General features: G+C 54.7%; 4 protein-coding genes across 4 annotated transcripts; 3 read left to right on the top strand and 1 right to left on the bottom strand.

The window, feature by feature from the left end:
* Nucleotides 1-397: 397 nt before the first annotated feature.
* Nucleotides 398-1433, top strand: MONBRDRAFT_12562 (uncharacterized protein; the record flags this gene model as incomplete). The annotated part of the gene is made up of 6 exons (XM_001750447.1): nucleotides 398-475; nucleotides 573-638; nucleotides 719-769; nucleotides 851-1033; nucleotides 1130-1227; nucleotides 1379-1433. The coding sequence occupies 6 exons, from the start codon at nucleotides 398-400 to the stop codon at nucleotides 1431-1433; spliced, it is 531 nt and encodes a 176-aa protein (XP_001750499.1).
* A 221-nt stretch (nucleotides 1434-1654) lies between these two features.
* MONBRDRAFT_34578 (uncharacterized protein) lies at nucleotides 1655-4569 on the bottom strand (the record flags this gene model as incomplete). The annotated part of the gene is made up of 9 exons (XM_001750408.1): nucleotides 1655-2052; nucleotides 2141-2512; nucleotides 2637-2844; nucleotides 2988-3088; nucleotides 3212-3408; nucleotides 3535-3684; nucleotides 3782-3923; nucleotides 4030-4239; nucleotides 4501-4569. 9 exons carry the CDS (start codon nucleotides 4567-4569, stop codon nucleotides 1954-1956), a joined length of 1548 nt encoding a protein of 515 aa, XP_001750460.1. The 3' UTR covers nucleotides 1655-1953.
* A 481-nt stretch (nucleotides 4570-5050) lies between these two features.
* On the top strand, nucleotides 5051-15996 carry MONBRDRAFT_34577 (uncharacterized protein; the record flags this gene model as incomplete). Its single annotated transcript, XM_001750446.1, has 26 exons — nucleotides 5051-6215; nucleotides 6698-6788; nucleotides 6992-7032; nucleotides 7171-7309; nucleotides 7400-7487; nucleotides 7658-7744; nucleotides 7840-7971; nucleotides 8591-8627; nucleotides 8875-9035; nucleotides 9193-9377; nucleotides 9464-10232; nucleotides 10377-11072; nucleotides 11172-11579; nucleotides 11668-12342; nucleotides 12450-12592; nucleotides 12675-12809; nucleotides 12882-13656; nucleotides 13939-14015; nucleotides 14109-14174; nucleotides 14287-14575; nucleotides 14658-14741; nucleotides 14863-15008; nucleotides 15147-15198; nucleotides 15442-15498; nucleotides 15581-15678; nucleotides 15757-15996. The coding sequence occupies 26 exons, from the start codon at nucleotides 5051-5053 to the stop codon at nucleotides 15923-15925; spliced, it is 6765 nt and encodes a 2254-aa protein (XP_001750498.1). The 3' UTR covers nucleotides 15926-15996.
* A 2132-nt stretch (nucleotides 15997-18128) lies between these two features.
* On the top strand, nucleotides 18129-19515 carry MONBRDRAFT_39166 (uncharacterized protein). Its single transcript, XM_001750445.1, has 4 exons — nucleotides 18129-18265; nucleotides 18497-18597; nucleotides 18720-18818; nucleotides 19048-19515. The coding sequence occupies exons 1-4, from the start codon at nucleotides 18175-18177 to the stop codon at nucleotides 19117-19119; spliced, it is 363 nt and encodes a 120-aa protein (XP_001750497.1). The 5' UTR covers nucleotides 18129-18174; the 3' UTR covers nucleotides 19120-19515.
* Nucleotides 19516-19939: the final 424 nt, after the last annotated feature.

Genomic DNA, 19939 nt, shown 5'->3' with positions numbered 1-19939 from the left:
GAGAGAGAGAGAGAGAGAGAGAGAGACAGAGACAGAGACAGAGAGAGAGACAGAGAGAGAGACAGAGAGAGAGAGAGAGACAGAGAGAGAGAGCACAAGCACAAACTTAAAGGGGGAGACAGAGAGAGACAGGGAGAGAGACAGAGAGACAGAGAGAGACAGAAGATTTTTCTCTCTCTCTGCATAGGTGAAACGCCACACACACACACACACACACACACGTCGAGGTGTCAAGTGGCAGCCGGGCGGAGTGTGTCAGTGGCATTCAGACGTGAAGGCTTGAATGCATGCATGCGTGCGTGTGCGGATGGGAGCGTATCAAGACGTTCGTGTCAGTGCAACTGGCTCATTCATCATCATTACCATCATGAACGACTGGATTAGGTGTATTTGCAAGATGAAGTCGTGGTACATGGCTGACGTGCCCGAGGGTGGCGACCCCCGCGAGCCGTACATGACTGATCCCCTGCAAGAGGTTGGCTCGGGTCATGATGCGGATCCATTTTTTTTTTTTTTCCCTTGCTTTGCTCCCGTTTGTCCCTCTCATCAGCAGGTCCTTTCTTTGCGTACAGGTCAGCGCGGAGCAGCTCAAGGCGCTCGGCGTGTTGTACTGGCACATTCCCGTGGAAGATCACGAGGTATGCAGAGCGCCTGGCCCGCACCCTTTGACCCATTTTTCACCTCACAACAAGCCCTTTCTTTTTCTCCCCTGTGTCAGGAAAAGCTCAAGGCGGTCTGCGACGAGCGCAACTATGCCGCCCAAGACATGGTAGGTTTTTAGGCCTGCTTGTTTCGCTCAGCCTGCCCACCTCTGACTGGGTGTTCCATCTAAACATCTGGGCCCATGTAGATCACCTGCTCCCGCGAAAAGCTGCCCAATTACGAGGATAAGCTCAAAACCTTTTTCACCGAACATCTTCACGAGGACGAAGAGATCCGCTATGTGACCGCTGGCACGGGTTATTTTGACGTCCGCTCCAAGGATGACCGTTGGATCCGCATCCAGGTTCAGCCCGGTGATCTCCTCATTTTGGTAGGCGGTTGCAGTTTGCATCAGCATGTTTTCTCGCCCCCTGAAACACGCCAACCCTGACGCGCGCACCCGCCTTGCTCTATACTCCTGTATCAGCCCTCTGGCATCTACCATCGCTTCACGCTGGACACGGACAACTACATTCAAGCCAAGCGACTCTTCCAGGCCGAGCCCAAGTGGACTCCCATCAACCGGTACGCTTCCACTCACTCACACACACACACACACACACACACACACACACACACACACACACACACACACACACACACACACACACACACTCGGCCCACGCGCACGCACTTATTCTCTGTTTTTCAATCTCGTCAAACTGGCATCCTGCAGGCCCGCCGACGACAATTCGTTTCGCGTGGAATACCTCAAAGCTCTCCAAAACTGAAAAAAGCTCCCATTCTGCACCTGTGCCGTTTGCTTGCACGCCGTCGTGTCTTTGGGGTATGACCTTGACGGGGGCCAAGGCTGTTCCGTGTCGGGACAGGCATCGGTGTTGAAATGTGTGCGCCTGCGGCGTTGTGAGGCTTGAATCAAATTTGCTTTAACCACGCTAGCCCCATGTATGCATATCCAAGCTACGCCATTGCGAAACAACGCCCTCAAAATAGCGTCCCTCCCTCAATTGCAGCCGAGGCTGCCAGCAAGCAGTGAAGAGATAAAAGAAACAACACACCATCGACCCCCGGCACAGACGGCCTCGTCCGGCGGGCTTCACCCTCCGCCTCGCTTACACATGTAAGCGGGCGTGGGCGTCCATGTTCGGGGTAAATCGCTTCAAGCGAAGACAGTTATAGCAAAAAAAAAAAAGGAAACAGTGGAAGCAGGGCCTCGACAAAGGACAAATAAACGACAAAAGACACTTGAAAAGAATGAGTCCATTCAGCTGCCTGGTTCAGTCACGCTCACTAATACGCATCATACATGTCATGCTGTGGCCGCCGCGAGTACGTCTCTGCAAACTCTGGACCCAGTTGCGCAGCCTCTTCGGTGCCTCGGAATACAGACTATCGCCCCGATGCCAATCGAGCAGTGAGCAGGCGCAATCCGATGCGATTCTTCAACCAGAACAGCAGCCGCACATTTGGTGCTTACCTTTGGCAAAAAGCCCAAGAGCTTGGTGGCATGCTCAGCCAGCAAGCGCTGGCGCTCCTCCTCAATGACACGACGGCGAGCCTCCTCAGCCTGTCGCATCGTCATATCCTGGCGCTGCTCCTGTTGACGTTCAAACTCCTTGCGAGCACGGCGCTCTTCGATCAACGCCTCGACTGCACGCGTGTGCTCCTGGCGTTTCATGCGGCGTCGCTGGGCGTTCATCTGCTCCAGGCGATCATCCAACGCAAACTTTTCCAGCATGGCAACCCGGAAGGCTTCTTCCTCTGCGCGTTCGCGCTCCAACCGCGCTGCCTTGGCAGCCAGGTCTTCTTCAGCCGCTTGCTGCAATGCCAGGCGCTGACGGATGCGTTGCTAGAAGAAGAAACAATCAAACACGCGCAAGTCAAGAGAAGACAACAACAGCAAGATTCAAGCAAAGATGGGTTGGAACACCAATCAGGCAACATGCCCAACAAGAGTTTTGCGATGCACCTACCTCAGTTTCCATGCGCTCACGCTGACGTTCCCGATCACGCATCTCCTCCTCGGCCAGTTCGAGGCGGATACGATCCATTTCCTCTTGCTCTTCGCGCTCGCGACGAAGCTTGTCGGCCAATTGCTCGCGCAAGTGCTCCTTTTGCTCCTCACGCTCCAACAACCCGCGCATACGCTCACGCTCTTGTTCTTGCTTCTCATGGGCGTGCCTAATGGAACCAAGAGCACACCGCGCGCATCAATCGGCCTCGCACTTCATTGCCATCTCTGACCAAACGCAACGGTTGTTGTCCACTACAAAGCGGAGAGAACGGCATAGATGGCAAAACAAAGAATGAGCCACGGAACTTACTTGAGAATGCGCTCATTCTCTTCACGCATTTGTTCCTCCTCATAACGCTGCCATGCTTGTCGTTGACGCATAAAGTCGTCCATCTCGCTCTTGGCGGCACGCTAAAATGTCAGCAATCGACCAAAGCTTGGGTGAAGGGAGCGTATGATTGCGGCAGCGGCTGGAATGGGGAGACGACAAGAGACCGAAGCTGGCAGTGCAGCGACACGAGGTTGATACCGCACCTGCTTCTCCATTTGAGCTTGTGCCACTTGGCGATCCTCCTCGTAGATACGCTGGACAATTTCATCAATGACAAGTTTCTCCTTGAGAAACTCCTCATAAGCCTTGAGCTTTCGTGCCTCTTGATCCTCAAGTTGCTCCTCCAACTCTGACTGATATTTTTTCTGTTCCTCCCATCGCGCTCGTTCCTGTTCACGCTCTATCAATCCAGGAATGAAGAAACAAGAAAATAAATCAGGGCACAACCCGAGGGCACAACCCGAGGGCACAACTCAAGGGCACAAGCGCGAGAAGCTGGTTGGTCGGAGAAGACATGGCAACCCACCTTCGGCCTCGGCCTGTTCCCGGAGTTCGCGTTCAATGCGGGCCATTTCCAGATCCTCAAGTCGGGCAGTTGCGGTCATGCCCTGTTGATGCACAATCTGTTGATGGCGCTCCTTGGTGACGTAGGCTGCATTGAGCTTGCGCTCCAGCTCTGGAAAACGGTGCGAGGTCACCACATGGAAATGAGCTCTCGGCCAGTTGTGGCTTGTCCGCAAGTCAAAGGACAAGATGGGTTGACAAAAACCAACCGCGAAGCTCGGGATCAGTGGCGCGCAGCTGCTGGCGATAGCGCGCATCCCGCTCGCGTTCTGTTTCGATGCGCAAAAGCTCGGCGGCCAACCGTTCCTCTTGCTCCTGCATGCGAGCGTGATCTTCACGGCGCTGCTGATCCTGTAGATATGCGAGGGAGGGGTGTCAGAGCGCTTCCAAGGCTGCCAGGAGGAGCAGTGGTCAGGAACGTTGGTTTCTTTAAGACGGGGCGCGCAGTTGGTCGTACGCTGATGATGCGATCTTCAAGCTCGCGCTCGCGTTGCAGCTCAGCCATGAGGCGTGCGCGGCGCTTGGCCTCTACGCGTTCATCACTGGCAGCGTTGGCATTGAGAACGGTATCAATGCGCAAGGATTGAAGCTGGTCCTGGCGTTGGACTTCAGCGCGCCGCGCCTCCATCCGCTGCTGGTCCACATATCGCTGCGTATAGCGGGTCGCCTGCGCAGTCCAACGAGGAGAAGAAATGATTTGAGGCAGCCCCGGAGGAAGCAAGAGCGCGAAAGCAGGGGTCACAGGACAAGACCAAGGCCCAGACGGCAAGCAGCGGCAACAAGACCAAAACAGAGAAGGAACAAGGCCCGATGGACAGAGGGCAGACGGCAGAGGGCAGAGGGCAGAGGACAAGGGTCGAGGACCGAGGACGGACGACGGAGGAAGGCGGAGGTCATTCAGGACGAACGGCCCGAGAGCGAGGCGTACCATGGCGTCTTGGGCTGCTGTTGGATCCAAAGGAAAAAATCCCTGGTCGTCAAGAAATGATTCATCCATCACGTCCACATCCCGTGTTGCTTATCTTAAAAAAGTTGTGTGTGAGTCGTTGTTGTCAGAAAATTTAATGGTATTGTCAGATCGTATTGTCAGATCGTATTGTCAGATCGTATTGTCAGATCGTATTGTCAGATCGTATTGTCAGATCGTATTGTCAGATCGTATTGTCAGATCGTATTGTCAGATCGTATTGTCAGATCGTATTGTCAGATCGTATTGTCAGATCGTATTTCAGGTCATTTAGCATCACTCTTTGAGTGTGTGTGTGTGTTACTTATGTTGGAGCACAGGACATGAGAGAGAGAGGGGGCGTGCGACGAGCGTGCGACCGGATCTAAACAGCTGAGACCACTGAACCGGACACACACGCAAACACACACACCGGCGCGCGGGCGTGTCGGATGGGGGCTGGAATCGGGTCGACATTTTACAGATTGGCCAAGTGGAGAGCGGATGAGCTTCTGTCGATTTGACAACACCGATGTATGGGTGGCGAAGCGTGGTAGGGCACGCCCTTCTGGTGGTGTTGCTGCTCGGCACGACCGCTGTTGAAGCTCGATCGCCACGCCCTTTGGTGGTCTCGGATGGACATGGCAACCTGTTTATTAACAGCTCGACTGGCACTGGGCACACGACTCGGGTTTTCATTGATGGTATTGACGTGCTTGGCGAGTTGGATGAGTTGAGTCGGCTTGTGACCCTGCTTCAAGCCCAGGAGCCGTCCACGACAACACGACAACAAACAACGACCACCACAACGACAACGACACCGACAACGACAACTACCACCACCACAACAACAACAACAACAACAACAACAACAACAACAACAACAACAACCACGACCACGACTACTCCAACAACAACCACCGTAGACCCATCGACAGCGACCCGCATTGCTGCTATTGGTGGTTTGACCTCATTCGCGACGAACATTGCTTCCGTGGAAATTTTCGATGGTGTTTCTTGGAGTTATGGGCCCGCCCTGCAGACGGCTCGTTCAGGCCATGCTGCTGCCGCGTTTCGTGGCAAGCTGTATGTACTCGGCGGCTACGGTGTTGGTGGCATGCTGAGCTCAGTCGAGGTCTTGGACGGGAATGCCTGGGTTTCCGGGGTTAGCATCCCCTCTGCTCGCCAAGATTGTGCGGCAGTTACGTTTCGTGATCGACTTTATCTGCTTGGCGGGTTTCGCTTCGACTATCTTGATGACGTCGAGGTCTTTGACGGCATCAGCTGGAGCTCGGGCCCCCGTCTTCCGTTGGCACGGCGTTACGCAGCGGCAGCCGTGTTCCAAGACCGTCTTTATCTCGTAGGAGGCTATAATTCCTATTACCTGACCAATGCCGAGTACTTTGATGGCGTATCATGGCACACGGGCACTCAAATGCCCACGGCGCGATATGGCCTAGGAGTCGCAGCTCTGGGCGCCAAGCTCTATGCCGCTGGCGGCATTCACGGAGCCGTGCTCAACAAAGTCGAGTCTTGTGATGGTGTTCGCTGGGCCCAGGAGGACAACATGTTGGGTACACGCTACCACTTTGCCATGGCTAGCCTAGGTGGCAAGATCTATGCTGCCGGTGGGAACAATGGTCTTGTTCTCAATTCCGTCGCCGTCTACGACGGCACCTCCTGGGCTTCTGCTGCCGGTATGTCGACGGCCCGTTATCGCCATACGGTCGTGGCTTTCTAACTCTCGTTGAGTCCCTTGCCTGAGCGTCGGCTCTGTGTCTCTGTGCCTATGAATGACGAGGTGGACATGTGTGTGTGTGTGTGTGTGTGTGTGTGTGTGTAAATCCGATTCACACGCCGATGCTTTAAAGCCACCCAGCCCGTGTGTAGTGTCCCTCGGCAACCCCAGCCGCCAGCATCGCTGTTTAAGAACGAACCTTTTGTGTTGGCGAGCTTTGCTTCCAGGACAAATTGACAACTACGATTGACTGGTCAACAGCAAAGAATCACACCCCGCCCGTGTCTATTCTCCCTTCATTTTTTCCACTTGCAAAAAAAAGCGCCGCCACGTTCAAACAGACAATCCTCTCTCCCTCTCTCGCTTGCAGCTCTCCCGAATCTTTAAAACCCTTCTGTTCTCTTCAAAGCCTCTCTTGCCGCCATCCCTCCGACTCCCTAGCCTCTCTCTCTCTCATTCTCACCCTCCAGTCGCAAAGTTTGTATGCATTGTCTTTTTTCCATCTCTCTCTCTCTCTTTGTTGTTACATGTGGTAGTTTTGCTCTTAAATCTTTATTGCTTATGCCATTACATGTACTGCTTAAACTCTCTCTCTCTCTCTCTCTCTCTCTCTCTCTCTCTCTCTCTCTCTCTCTCTCTCTCTCTCTCTCTCTCTCTCTCTCTCTCTCTCTCTCTCTCTCTCTTCTCTCTCTCTCTCATTTTTTTTTCTCTTTTTCTTTCTTTTTTTTTTCCAAGCGATTTGGAGGTGCGTGCGATCAGTGGAAGATCACTTGGAGGTCGATGGGAGATCAAGGCCATGCGCGCTTCGAGCCGAGGCAAACACCTGGCTTGGAATGGGCAAGAGATAGAAAGAGAACAAGAAGCAGTAGCTTGCTGACTGGTGCTCATGTGCATTGATGCGGTGGGGCTGATAGACATGGCGGCCGAAACGGACACGAAGCCAGCGGTGACGAACGGCAGCGGAGGGTTGGACCCACTGGCTGGCGCCGCAAACCTGCTAGCAGCCTTTACGCCGACGACTGAAGTGCTGGAAAAAACGCTGCGGGATGTCTCGTATGTTTCGACCTGCTTCCCGCCCTTGGTTGCACTCAGTTCAGTGGGCTTGAACTCATGATCAGCGGGTGGGGGCTTGTGCACGCACAGGACGGCGCAGTGTGGCCTGATTGAAGTCTTACTTGCCCAGCACGAATCTCTTCAAGGGAACCGCTCCATTCAAGAAGTAGCTGAAACGGTACGTATGATTGAACGATGCTCAAGACGGCTCCCTCTGTTTCACATCCACGACCTCATCCATGTCGACGAGTCACGCCTGGTCTCACGGTCTCACGACATGGTGTGCTGCTCTCTATACTGGCTGCTTCCTTTTGATTCTTTTTTCTTTTGCTTATTTTCCGGGCGCAGCTGAGCAAAGTACCCTCTTATACCACCAAGCTGACCACGCTGAAGCGAGAAATGCTCCAGCTACACGATCGCGTCAAGAAGCTCAAGGTAGAGAAAGCATGCTCAGGCTTGCTCTGTACAGAAGCCATTGGTGGCTGGGCAGCCGCAAGCCCGTCTGATCAGGTCTTGGGCCGCTTGCGTAGAAACGGGCCACAAAGGCATACACGGTGCAACAAGATCGTCTGGATCAGCACGCTGCAAAACAAGAACAGGCCAAGAAGAAGGAAGAAGCGCTCAAGGCACAACCGACGGAAGAAGCCGTGGCCGTCGTGCAGGTCACTGATGTTCGACGCCGCAAGTCCAAGCAAAAGTCAAAGTCGGCCAACGATGACACCTCTGGCCCTGAAGAGGAGGCCAACGAGGCGAGCGCTCCCGCTTCAGAAGCTTAAAAAAGCCTCTGCTAGGCATTTCCTTTGTGCATTCACCATGCCAGCGCTGCGCGCTGCACGCCCTTCCATGCTACAAATACTGCCTTGCTCGGCGAGGCGTCTTTCTCTCTCTTTTGTCTCGTCTCTGTGCTCTGAGCGTCTAACCGTTAGGGTCTCGCCTCGATATAGCTAAACCTTCCAACGCCCATTTGCGTCGTGCTTTCTTTCTGTTGTCTTTTGGCTTCCCCGCCTCATCCCAGAGATTCAAATCCAGCTGAAATTTGACAACCTCTCTTTTGCTCACAACCCAGGGCAAGACAGACCCAAGCTGATCACACGCCGTTCAGCCAGACACTTGGACGCAGGCGCTTAATGAGCCCCATGACCCTGGTGGCCAATGGCGTTGCAACATATCAAACATCACAAACAAAAATTATGAAACTTTTTTAAAACTTTGAATTTCCATTTTTTCAAAGCTGTGGTTGGTGTAAAAGATCTACACCTCTCACCAAATTTTTTTTTTTAGAAATTTAAACAACACAAGAAAATGGCGGATGAGAGCGGTATGTGTCGCGGTGGCTGGATCAGTGACGCACTGGCAGCGCCGGTCCCTTCAGGGGCGGCTGTTTGCAAATGCAATGATCAGGAGATTGCTAGGAAGAGGAGGAGGAGGAGGGGATAATGTGTCCATGAGCTGACTTGGGGTAGTGCAGGGGTTGTGGGTGCTTGAAGTGGCTGCCGTTTCCGAATGGTGACTGACGTGGCGACCAATGTCAATGTTTGATGGCTCCAACGTTCGCCGGTGAATAGCGCTGCTGGAGCGCGTGTTGTTGCGCTTGGCTTCGGCCATCGATGACAAGTCTTTCCAGAACCAGCTTCATGGCCTCTTGGCCCCGCTCTTGCTCAAGGCAGCTTCGGATAGTGAGCCTGTCCGCAAAAAACTCATGGCTGTCCTCAGCCATGTCAACCAGGTGTGAACATCCCGCCTCGCGTTGCCGACTGACCAGCTACCCCCGTGTGTTGCACCATGACTCGTCCTTTTGTTTTTCCTTCTCGATTTGACTGCTTCCCAAACCCGCCCTGCTACTCGTCATTCTCTAAATAGCTCACCAACTGCTTTTCCTCCAGATGCTCAATAGCTACCCCCAGATGCAATTGCCCATCGAGGCGTTGCAGACCCAGCTGCTCTCTTCAGAGACGCCTGCTGCCAGCCGGCCCTTGACCCGCGTCTACTTTCGCAAAGCCTTTGAACGGCTACCTCTACCAGATCGAATCGCCCGCGTGCCCGACATGCTGCGTGCCTGCCCCTCTGCGTAAGTCTCCTCCCAGGTTCAGCTACCTCTGTCAGCATCCTTTCCCGCGTGAACACTGCTTGGCACTCACTCGCGACCCGGCTTAGGCCACACAAAGAAGATGGTGCATTGGTGCTCAAACTGGCCATTCCCTATCTACCGAAACTCACACTCCCCTCCGGGGAACCCGAGACCCGCTTGGCAGCTCTTGGTTGCGAAGTGTCCGCCGTGCACGATCTCGTGCTGACAGCCATCTCGACCATCATGCTCCTGCGCGAATCACCGCAACAGTTTGGGGATGGCACCACTGCCGCAACATTCACACCGGCCCCCGGTCTCAGTCAGGCAGACGTGACCGGCCTGGTCGATGCCAAGGGACAACTCCACAATTGTCCGACGCGCGAGGACGTATTGCAACTGAAGCTGGGCCTCATCAAGCTTCTTAATGAGGACCGCCTCTTTGCCCCCCAGGCCGCTTTTTATGCCCTGTTGTGTGGTGCTGGTAGCGCACATGAAGACGTCTCCGATCGTGCCCTCACAGCCATGCGCCGCAAAAACATGACCCTTGATGACAGCACGCTTATCCAGCGCGTGCTTTTCCTCTTTGGCGGCACGGTTTTGCAGCCGGGCCAAGTTGTGCCCCCTGAAACCCGCCAAATGCCCGCTAGCCCCAAATTGCAAACCCTCATCCTCAAGCAGCTTGTGGCTGCTCCAAAAGCTGCCGAGTGCTTTCCGCAAATCCTGCAGACCGTCTTCACAGCCGTGGGCCATCGCGAAACCAGGATTCGCAGTTTGGGCCTGCGGCTAATGCGAGCCGTGGCCGCTGCCTGTCCAGTTCATCTCCGCGCTGGCATCTTGCCCCTCTTTCTGGCCAAGGTCCGCGCCATGCTTGACGACCAACAAGCAGCCATTGACCTTGCGGGCGAAGTCTATCAAACCCTCGGGGCTCTAGGCCGAGCGCATCCTGCGGCCGTCAAGGACAACATTGACCTCCTCCGATTCCTCTTCACCCGCCTTCAGGCCACCGCCGGCACAGCTGTGGGGCAATATGTGCTGGAAGCGCTCAAGCTCTTGCGCCAAGTCTATGCTGACCTCTCACCCGCTGCAGCTACCAAACTCCTGCATACGCTAACCGATCTGACCCTACACGCTGATTCGGCCACCAAGGTGCTGGCCGTGCAATATCTGGACACGTGCTTTCCCCCAGATCATGTAGACAGTCGTCTGCCTCTACTTTTGGCCATGGGCGATGACCGCGAAGATGTGCGCCAAGAGGCCCGTCGCGGTCTTCGTCTATCCCAGGACACGGAAGACACCACGGAGCTGGGTGCCGATACGAAGGAACAAATGCGTAAAGCCCCAGCTTTTGCCGAGCTCCTCGCATTTCTTCACACACGAATCACTGATGGCCTTCCCGTGCGCAAGCGTCGCGCTGACATGCAGCCAGCCTGGTCCAGCTTGGCCTTGCCTTACAGCGTATCAGCTATGCGTGCCATCTTGCAGTATCTGAGCCGCTGCTGGGAGCGCGAATGCGAGGTGGTGCGGGATGCCACGGGTGGTGCGAGTGCGACAGTCAGCGGAGGTATCGCCGTGGGCGGCGGCTTTCGAACCGAGAACCCAGATTGGGAACAGCACCGTCTGGACCAGTTGCACGGCTATGCCCAAGCACATCCCGACACTCTCGCCCAATATGCTGATATCCTCACCGTGGCCATGGTGCGGCCCGCCGTGCTTGACCCGAACCGTATTGGATCTCCTCACGCTCGTTTTCCTCCGTCTCATACAATGCTTGCGCTTGCCCATCGCTTTCGTTAGGCGCCCAATGGCAGCGATGCCTTGCGACTGGAAGCTATCGAAAGCTTCTTGGACCTTTTTTCTGTTCAACCCTCCCTCAGTCAACGCTTTGCTGTCGATTGTGACCGCTGGTGTCTCGAACAGCTAGACCATGCCCAGGCGGCACTGCGACACCGCTTCAGCTTGATGATGAGCTATCTTTCCCTTCAAGCTTCCCCGGAGCAAATTCGAGGCTGGCTTCAAACCTGTGCCAACCATGGCCTTGCAGAACAGCAACGTAGCATTCCCGCCATTGATGGCCATCTGCGTGCTGCTGCTGCCGTTCTTGCCTGGAGCAAGACACCAATGCCGGACAATCTGGACATGCCCAAAGCCATCCTGAGCGCCCTGGAGCACCCTTCGCCCGTGCTGCGTGGTGCCGCTGCAGAGGTATGTGTGGTGCTTTTATTGGGCTTGGCTTGCGCATGTCCCTGCTATCTCCTCCTTGCCGTGCTCATTGGTGGCCTGTCTCCACCAGAGCGCGATGCTTTTGCATCGCTATCGGCCCGATGCAGTGCCACGGGACAGTCCGCTGCATAAACGTTTGCTGCAGCTGGCTGCTGAAACGTCTGACAGCGCCGTGCCCGCGCTGCTCATGGAGCAACTGCTGCGATGTGTTGGGGCCATGTTTTTCCTTGCCTTGCCAGAGCGACCCGATGACGAGGTGATCCAAGCCATCATGAAGACGAGTGAGCGCAAGTCGTTGGAAATCAACATGGCGGCTGGGGACGTGTTGGCGCTCCTGACGGCGGGATGCCATGCCAAGGCGGCCTGTGACCCCTACTTCCCCGCTGCGCTAGCTCCGGCCCCCGACACTAGTGCCTGGACAGCCTCCGCAGCTGGCGCCGCCACGGCGGCCCTGTTGGATACGATTTTAAACAATTGGTGCAACAGCTCCAAGGCGCCTCATCGGTCCGCTGCCGCCGTCTGGCTGCTTCGCCTCCTCAAAAGCAACGGCCACCTTCCTGAGCTGCAGCCCAAGTTGGGCGAAATTCAAACAGCGTTTGTGGATGTATTGGCCGAAGGCAACGATATCACGCAAGCCTTGGCCTCGGATGGCATTTCCCTGTGCTATGAAATGGGCACCACCGCCACCAAACGTCAGCTCGTAGACATGCTCGTCGAAAACCTTTCCAAAGGTGGACGCGCCAAGGTACGCCGGCGTGCCTTCCATGGGTGCCCATGTCGCCATCCCTCTGCCTGCACCGCCTGCCTGCAGCTCATCAAACCATGCCACAACTGGGACCGGCCCCCCTGTAGCATCATCGCTATGACGCAGGCAGCGAGGACGCAGTTTTTGCTCACGGTGAGGTGGGCAAGACTGTGGAAGGGACTAATCTCAAAACGTACAAAGAGCTTTGCTCCCTGGCCTCCGAGCTTAACAAGCCTGATTTGATTTATCGGTGGGTGGAGCAATCCGATACGGCATTGCCCAGTGCGCCCATCGTGTCTTGACTTGGTTGGCTCGCTATTTGGATGTTGCAGCTTCATGAGCCTGGCCAATCACCAGGCCACTTGGAATGCCAAAAAGGGTGCTGCCAGTGGGTTTGCGCACCTGGCAACCCTGGCAAGTGAAGAGCTTGAAGCATACCTGCCCAAGCTGATCCCCAAGCTCTACCGGTGCGTACCGGGGACCAGTTGTGCAGACCTCGTCGACTCGTCGCCGCCTGACAGTTGTTGTATGGCTTCTAGATACCGCTTTGATCCGGCAAGCCACGTGCAAAATGCCATGGAGGCCATTTGGAAGGCCCTGGTGAGGAACCCGACCAAGGCCGTCGACCAGCACTTTGCCGCCATCCTCGAGGACCTAGTCGAGAATCTCACTTCCTCACAGTGGCGCCTTCGCGAGTCAGCCGCCGCGGCCATGGCTGACCTTCTGCGGGGCCGCGGCTGGTCAGAGCTGGAAGATCACTTTGAGCATCTGTGGCTCACTCTCTTCCGGGTTGTCGACGATATCAAGGAGAGTGTGCGTGAGGCTGCGCTCAATGCCTTGAAGCGCCTACAAAAAAACACAATCACCATTTGCAAGAGCGCACCTGCCTCGGCGCCAGCCGCCATGCAAGTGTTGTTGACAGTGTTGCTCGATGTCGGGCTCATCTCCCGAGTCAAGACTGTCAAAGCCATCAGCCTGGAGACACTGGTTGACGTGTCAAAGGAAGCTGGGGCTGCCCTCAAGCCACATGCAGCCATGTTGATTGCGACGCTACTCGAAGCTCTCTCCGGGACTGAGTCGGGGCAATTGGACTACTTGTCCAATGCCTTGAACGATGACCACGTCTCAAACATTGTCGACGAGGTTCGCACCTCCATGCACCGAACCTCGCCGTTGGCCGCCTGCCTCGATGATTGTATTCGGCTGGTGGATGCCGACGTCCTGCCAACTTTGATGCCCAAGCTGGTGGACTTGATCAAGAAGGGCCTCGGCACCAGCACGCGTGCTGGTTGTGCTCGCGTCGTAATGGACCTTGTACGACAGTGTCGCGAGGATTTGCGCCCATATTGCAACAAGCTGCTGAAGGCTCTGGTTGCGGGTGCTGCATGCAAATCGGCACCTTTGCAGCGAGAATTTGCACGTGCTTTTGCCACCGTTGCTCGGGTAGCATCGGCTGTACGTTGGCTGTCTCTGTTTGTTTGTTTGTTTTTGTTTTTGTTTTTTGTTTTTTTGTTTTTTTTTTTCTCATGTTCTTGTCACCACATTTTTGCTTACAACCGGCCAAATCCGTTTGACTCATCGTCGGCCTGCTCGTAGGAGGATTGCGCCGCCGGCATCAAGCGTGCTAGAAAAAATTATTTGCTTCACGAGAATGCTGATCAAATTTTGGCTTGGTGAGGCAGAACGCCCGTGAGGATGGACTGACCGCCTGCTTGCTCGCAGTCCCGTTGCTCACGCTGATTGGACACTGTGGGCTTGTTGTGCAGCGCGGCCATTTATCGTGCGCTGGGACAATTCTCCAACGATGTGGCAGCTGATCAAGCCACGCTCTTGTATGTTGCGCCTGATCCAGATGTGTTTTACAAGGCAGAATGAAAGCGAGCGACGGGGAGTTGTTTGGTGCTTGTTGGTCTTTATGAGTGTCCCCTCTGGTGTTGGCAATAGGCTACCCGTGACCTTTTATGGCACGTTTGATGAGAACAAAACGGTTTCGCAGCTCTTTAAGGATGCATGGGAGAACCATCCCGGATCGGAGCAGGCGACGTTGCGCCTCTACCACCGCGAAGTGCTAGATACGCTCAAACCCAAGCTGGAGGAGCGTGACTGGTCTGTGAAGCGGCAGGCGGCTGCCTGTCTCAGCGCGCTGTGCCAGAAGCTAGAGGCCAATGAGCTGCTGCGCGTGCGAGATGCACTCATGGAGCAGCTCCTGGTTGATCTTGCTGGTCGCATCTGGGTAGGCTACACTCGCCCTCCATCAAGCTAACCTCACAACTTTTGAAGCTCGTAGACTCACAACCGTCGGCTGTTTTCCCCAGGATGGCAAGGCTGAGCTGATCAGCGCAGTTGGCTCCATTGCCCAAGGCTGTCAAAAAGAGTTGAACCATGATGCCAAGCTCCAGGTAAATGATAAAGCGAGTATGCAAAGGAGGCGCTGCGTCGGGGTTTTGAATGGTGTGACGCCCTGTCATCGTGTCATGGACTTTTCTTTTTGTTTTTTGTTTTTTCAAAAACGACGTGTAGATTATGTCAGCCGTGTTGAAGGAATGCACCCGCAAGCGGCGCGAGTATCGGCAGGAGGCCCTGCAACGCACTGCTGCGATGTGTGACAAGCTGCGCTTTGACTTTTGGGGCATCGTGCCAGAAGAGCTGCGGCTGCTGGCCCGAGGGTAAGGCCGCCAATGGCTTGTGTCAACTTCTTTTGCGGTGCCCAACGCAGCACCTGCAACTTTTTCATGGGGGTGGAGGGTCTTTGAAGATGTGCCAGCTCATGAAACCTTTGTTTTGCTCGTTGGCTGTTTGAGTAGGACGCCAAGTGGCGCTGGTGATCGAGAGAGCTCGGATGAAGACGATGATGAAGTAGGGACGCAAGCTGCACGCGATGCCCAGCGTGCGCGACAAGTGGAGCGTGCTTCACAGCGTGAAGAGCGCCGTCTCTTGGCTTTGCGAATTTGCACAGCTGCTTGGCCGTCTCGATTGGACGAGGTTGGACTTTTGGGGACTTTTTATGGAAACTTTTGATTTGTCGTTGTTATTGCTTGTTTTGTATCCCATTGCTGATGACACGGTGCGCCACGCGCTGTGCTCCTTTGCCCTACACAGGCAGCGCAAACGCTTCTGCACGAAGTTCTGCAGCAAGGGCAGCTTAGCACACTCAAGGTGGGCGTGTCTCGGGTCGAATGGCAAGACATGTGTAAGCAAAATGTTAACATGTGGGTATCCTTGTGTGAATGTTGTATAGATGCGTCTTGCGTTGAGCAAGCTCGTGGTCCGGCACTTGGAGGTGACTGGAATGGACCAAACACCCTATTTGGAGGATTTGCAGAAGTTTGTGGCCAGGTGCGTGTCGGTCAAATCGGCAACACCACTGGTGTGAAAAGGGATGAACCTGACTTGTGCATGCGGTTGTGTCTGTAGTTTGGTTGCAGATACGCATCAGTCACGTTCGCGTATTGCGGCGGTGGAGGTTCTCAAGGCGGTGCAAAGCAATGCAGTAGCGCTGTGGCCGAGCTTTACCAGCACGGTTACAGCCCTGCAAAACGACGGCGAGCCCAATGTCCGAGCCCGCGCCATGGCCTTTGACTGACATGAACACTGTCAAATGTGAAACGAATGTCCTTTTGCGGGTTGCAAAGTGAATTGTATCCCAGCTTGAGGACTGGCACCGGGGTATCTCGTTCTATTACTCAACCGACGTCAGAGACTTTGAAAAGGCGCGGTCGCTGGCGTATGGTAGCTAGGACATGACCCGGCGGCCCACGAGTAAGGCAACAGCAGTGACGACGCAAGCACTGGCCATTAAATGACTGATAGACCAAGCAGGCTCTTGATGTGCCTGAGGGGTATCGAGGGCCAACGCGGGTGGCTCGCGTTGCGGCTCAAAGCAGAGTTCAGTGGCGCCAGTGCTAAGCGAAACGAGAAGAACGCAGCGTATGAGTGAGGTAGACGAGCGCGTGTCGACGAGAGCTGGGATGGGAAGAGTAGTTCGTACGTGTGAGCGGCGTAGCGTGCCGCTGCGAATAGAAGGTCACTGAGCCGGTTGATGTAGGCCATGGCTTCAGAACTGACGGCGTCTTCGTCGTAAAGGCGAGCCATATGGCGCTCAGCGCGTCGGCAGGTACACCGAGCCTGATGAAGAAGGCAGCTGTAGGTCATGGCAAAACAGCGTACGCACCGCGTGAGTTGTGAGCCAGCTGTGGGGCTGGCGCGATGAGTTTGGCAGAAGGAACTCACGCTGCTGGACCACCAGATGGTAGAATGAATCGGGTGAGCGGGGGCAAGGCGCCATCGAGAAGATCGATCATGGCTTCCAGTCTGAGGACTAGGCTATGGTCCGCATCAAAGGCGACACGCGACACCTGCCAAGATTTTTGCGGAAGGTATCACGCAGTCATCGTAAGGCAGGCGGATAAATGTGGCCCCAAGAGCTGCACGTGCGCAAAACATACGAGTTCTTCACTGGCGCTGGCGGCGGGTGTGGCCACGTGACTGCCAAGTTTGAAGAGGGTATCTTGAATGTGAATGAGATACGGCTCAAGACCGGCGGGCGGTGTGTCAGGACGGCATTGAGCGACAGCGGCGTAGGCTTCACGAGCGGCACCAATCAGCGCATTGAGTTCGTCCAAATCACCGAGGGCCATAAAGACGGCATCATGTTTGGGCCGTCGCTCGCCCGAGTACAGCTGGGAGCTGCCCTTGTCTCCTGTTCGAGTATAGAGCATCGAAGGCATCTTTGTAGCCTGTCAAAGAATGTGAAAAGCACACTGGGAAACGAGGGAGGAGTTGTTGCCGGGCGAGGCTGATGAGAAGGAGGCTGTAACTTGGAGGCGAAGGGGTCAAAGAGGTCGAAGAGGTCGAGGCCGAGCACGAGGATGAGCGAATTTTGGCGCTGGCGGGTTTTCGAAAGTAGTGTCTGACATTATGACATATTTCTCACTGATTTCGCCAAACCTGGTTTGTAGCTGAAAACATCGCTTGATCAGTCGCAATGTCCGGATGATCAACTCAATTTGAAAATGGCATCTCGGACTTTGAATTAAAACCAAGCGAGATACAGCTGGTAGCGGATCATTGCTGTCAAGTCTGTCACATTTGTCTGCATCCTCTGGTCCAAGGAGAAGAACAGCACATGCGTTATTCAAACTGGTACCAGTCTCCCCGAGTCTCCTTGAGTCTCCCCTCCCCTCTCCCACCTTTCTGTATCACTGGGTCGTAACGCACCTCTGCTTTAAGCTTTGACACAACGTGGTCGACTTGCCTCCACACACGCCCTCTCTCCAACACACACACACACACACCTTTGCTGACAGTGTGACACTGTCTCTGTCGTCTGTCTCTCTCTCTCTCTCTCTCTCTCTCTCTCTCTCTCTCTCTCTCTCTCTCTCTCTCTCTCTCACCCTCTCTCTCTGTGGCATTCTCTTGTGTGTGGTGAGTTGGAGGAAGTGTGTGACGGAGCTCAGTCGGGATACGAAAAAGGGCAGCCGCTGCTGCTGGGGTGGCGTTGGGTGCCGGGGTTGGCAGAGCGGTGGAGAGGAGAACATACGTCGTGCAGTCTCAGAGACAAGGCGTTGCAGACGTCTCTGTGTTGTGTGAAAGCCACCGACCAGACTGTCGCCTCGCCCCTCCAGTATTCTTTTTTTTTTTTTTTCTTGTCGGTGCGGGTGGCACAGCGACGCCGGCTTGAACCCCGGCCGGCGCTCGTGAGGAACCTGTTGGTCTCTTCCTTGCCATTCGAGTTACCTCTCACTGACGCGGGTTTTTATTTTGCCTCTTTGTCGTTGTGATAGACTTTTTGGTGCTTTCGCTCGCTCCTCTCTTCTCCAAAGAACCAGCAGAATGGCCGATCGCGGTGTTCAGTCTCGTGGTGTCAAGCAGCTCATTGATGCTGAGACCCGTGCCAAGGAGCTCGTCAAGCAGGCTCGCAACGGTTAGTTGTTCTTGTAGCCACCTTTTCTTCCGAGACTAGCAGGTGCTTGGTGAGAGGGGTAGAACAAGCAGTTTTTTTTTCTCTCTCTCTCCGTCTGGTGCCAGCCTGCCTCCCAAAGGCGTGTGTAGTCCATCCACACCATCGGGCACGTCTCGTTGTGCGAGTGAGTTGCACTGACTTGCGTGTTATACTCGTGTCTGCACCCATTCTCCCGAATACACCCGTCTGCAGAGAAGATCCTTCGCATGAAGCAGGCCAAGAAGGAGGCCGTCGATGAGATTGAGCGTTTCCGCAACCAGAAGCAGCAGGAGTTTGACGCCGAAGGTGTCAAGGTTTGTGCTGCGCCTCAACCCGTCACCGGCTCGTTCTGACCTGCAAGGCCAAGAGACACGTCTTCAAACGTTATTCTCGCCATGACTTCCTGCTCTCACGTTCTTCGCCCCTCCCCTTGCAGAACACTGGCTCCAGCACCCAAGACTCTGAGCGCATCCAGGCCGACACCACCGAGAAGCTCAAGGCCATGAAGACCTCGGTCGACGCCAACCGCAGCAAGGTATGACTTTTTCGCTTGATCAATATTTTCTTTAAACTTTGGACACGCCTGCTCCATCGCATCTTTCTCTCTTTGCAAGCCTTGCTATCCGTGGCACACTTTTTTTTTGTTGTTGTTGTTGTTGACTCAAGGAGAGGTGTCCATCTCGCCCTTCCTTTTTTTGGCGGTGTCCCATCTCATCACTTGCCCCATGCACACCTGTCTCTTGTGGTTACCATCTTCCTAATAGGTTCTCGAGATTCTGATGGACTCGGTTTGCAAGGTCGAGACCCGAGTACATGAGAACTATGTCAAGAACTAGATCCCTGGCACACCTCCCTTCTTACTCTTCTTTGTTCTTTGCCCTCTTGAGCGCCTGCTTGACATCCATGGACCGGTTGTCCCGATTCATCCCGTGGCACACGCTCGGCATTTGATGGGTGTCAAGCCCCATTGGCTTTGGGCATGTCAGGCACAAGCCGGGCAACCCAAGGATTTAGAACCACCCTTGTCCCGTTTCCTCTCACTTTGAGCAGTCCTTTTGTGTTTGTCGAGCCTCGTCAAAGTCCACCTTGTCACCCCTACTCTTTTGTGTCCTGTCTCTCGTCGTGGTACCTGGTGCATCCTTTGGTTCTTGGCTCTCTTTTTTCTTTTCCTTGCCTGATCTACGCTTTGCGATTGGTCCAGGCTCAGTTGAATTTCCTAAGAAGACAATCTCAAATGGTGATCGGCTGCGATCAAAACCAAGACGACTCGGCGTCGTCATGTCACAACAGATGGCCCTGTTTTCTTTGTTACGCTCCTCTTCTCTGTCCTGTCCTGTCCTGCGCGTCCGAAGTTGGAGTCGCCACAACTTGAGTGCCAGGCAACATGCAACTCGTTTTCTTCCTTCAGGCATCAGCACCAATGCATTGAATTTTGATTATCCCCTTATTTATCAAGATGAGATGAGCAATTGGAGCTGTGGGGGGCGACACTAAAGCAACGGGCCCAATCTGAGGTGATTTACCGCTTGGACCATTGACGCCTTATTGCACGGTATCTCTCTTTATAACAACCTCATGCACATCTTTGCTGGCTGTGTGCTTACACACTGAGCGGAGCGGGAGGCCACACCCCTTGACTTGCTTTTTGCTGCCATC

Source organism: Monosiga brevicollis, genomic scaffold (assembly GCF_000002865.3).
Source record: "Monosiga brevicollis MX1 MONBRscaffold_41 genomic scaffold, whole genome shotgun sequence".
NCBI lineage: Eukaryota > Choanoflagellata > Craspedida > Salpingoecidae > Monosiga > Monosiga brevicollis.
This window is presented reverse-complemented; position numbering and strand designations above follow the sequence as displayed.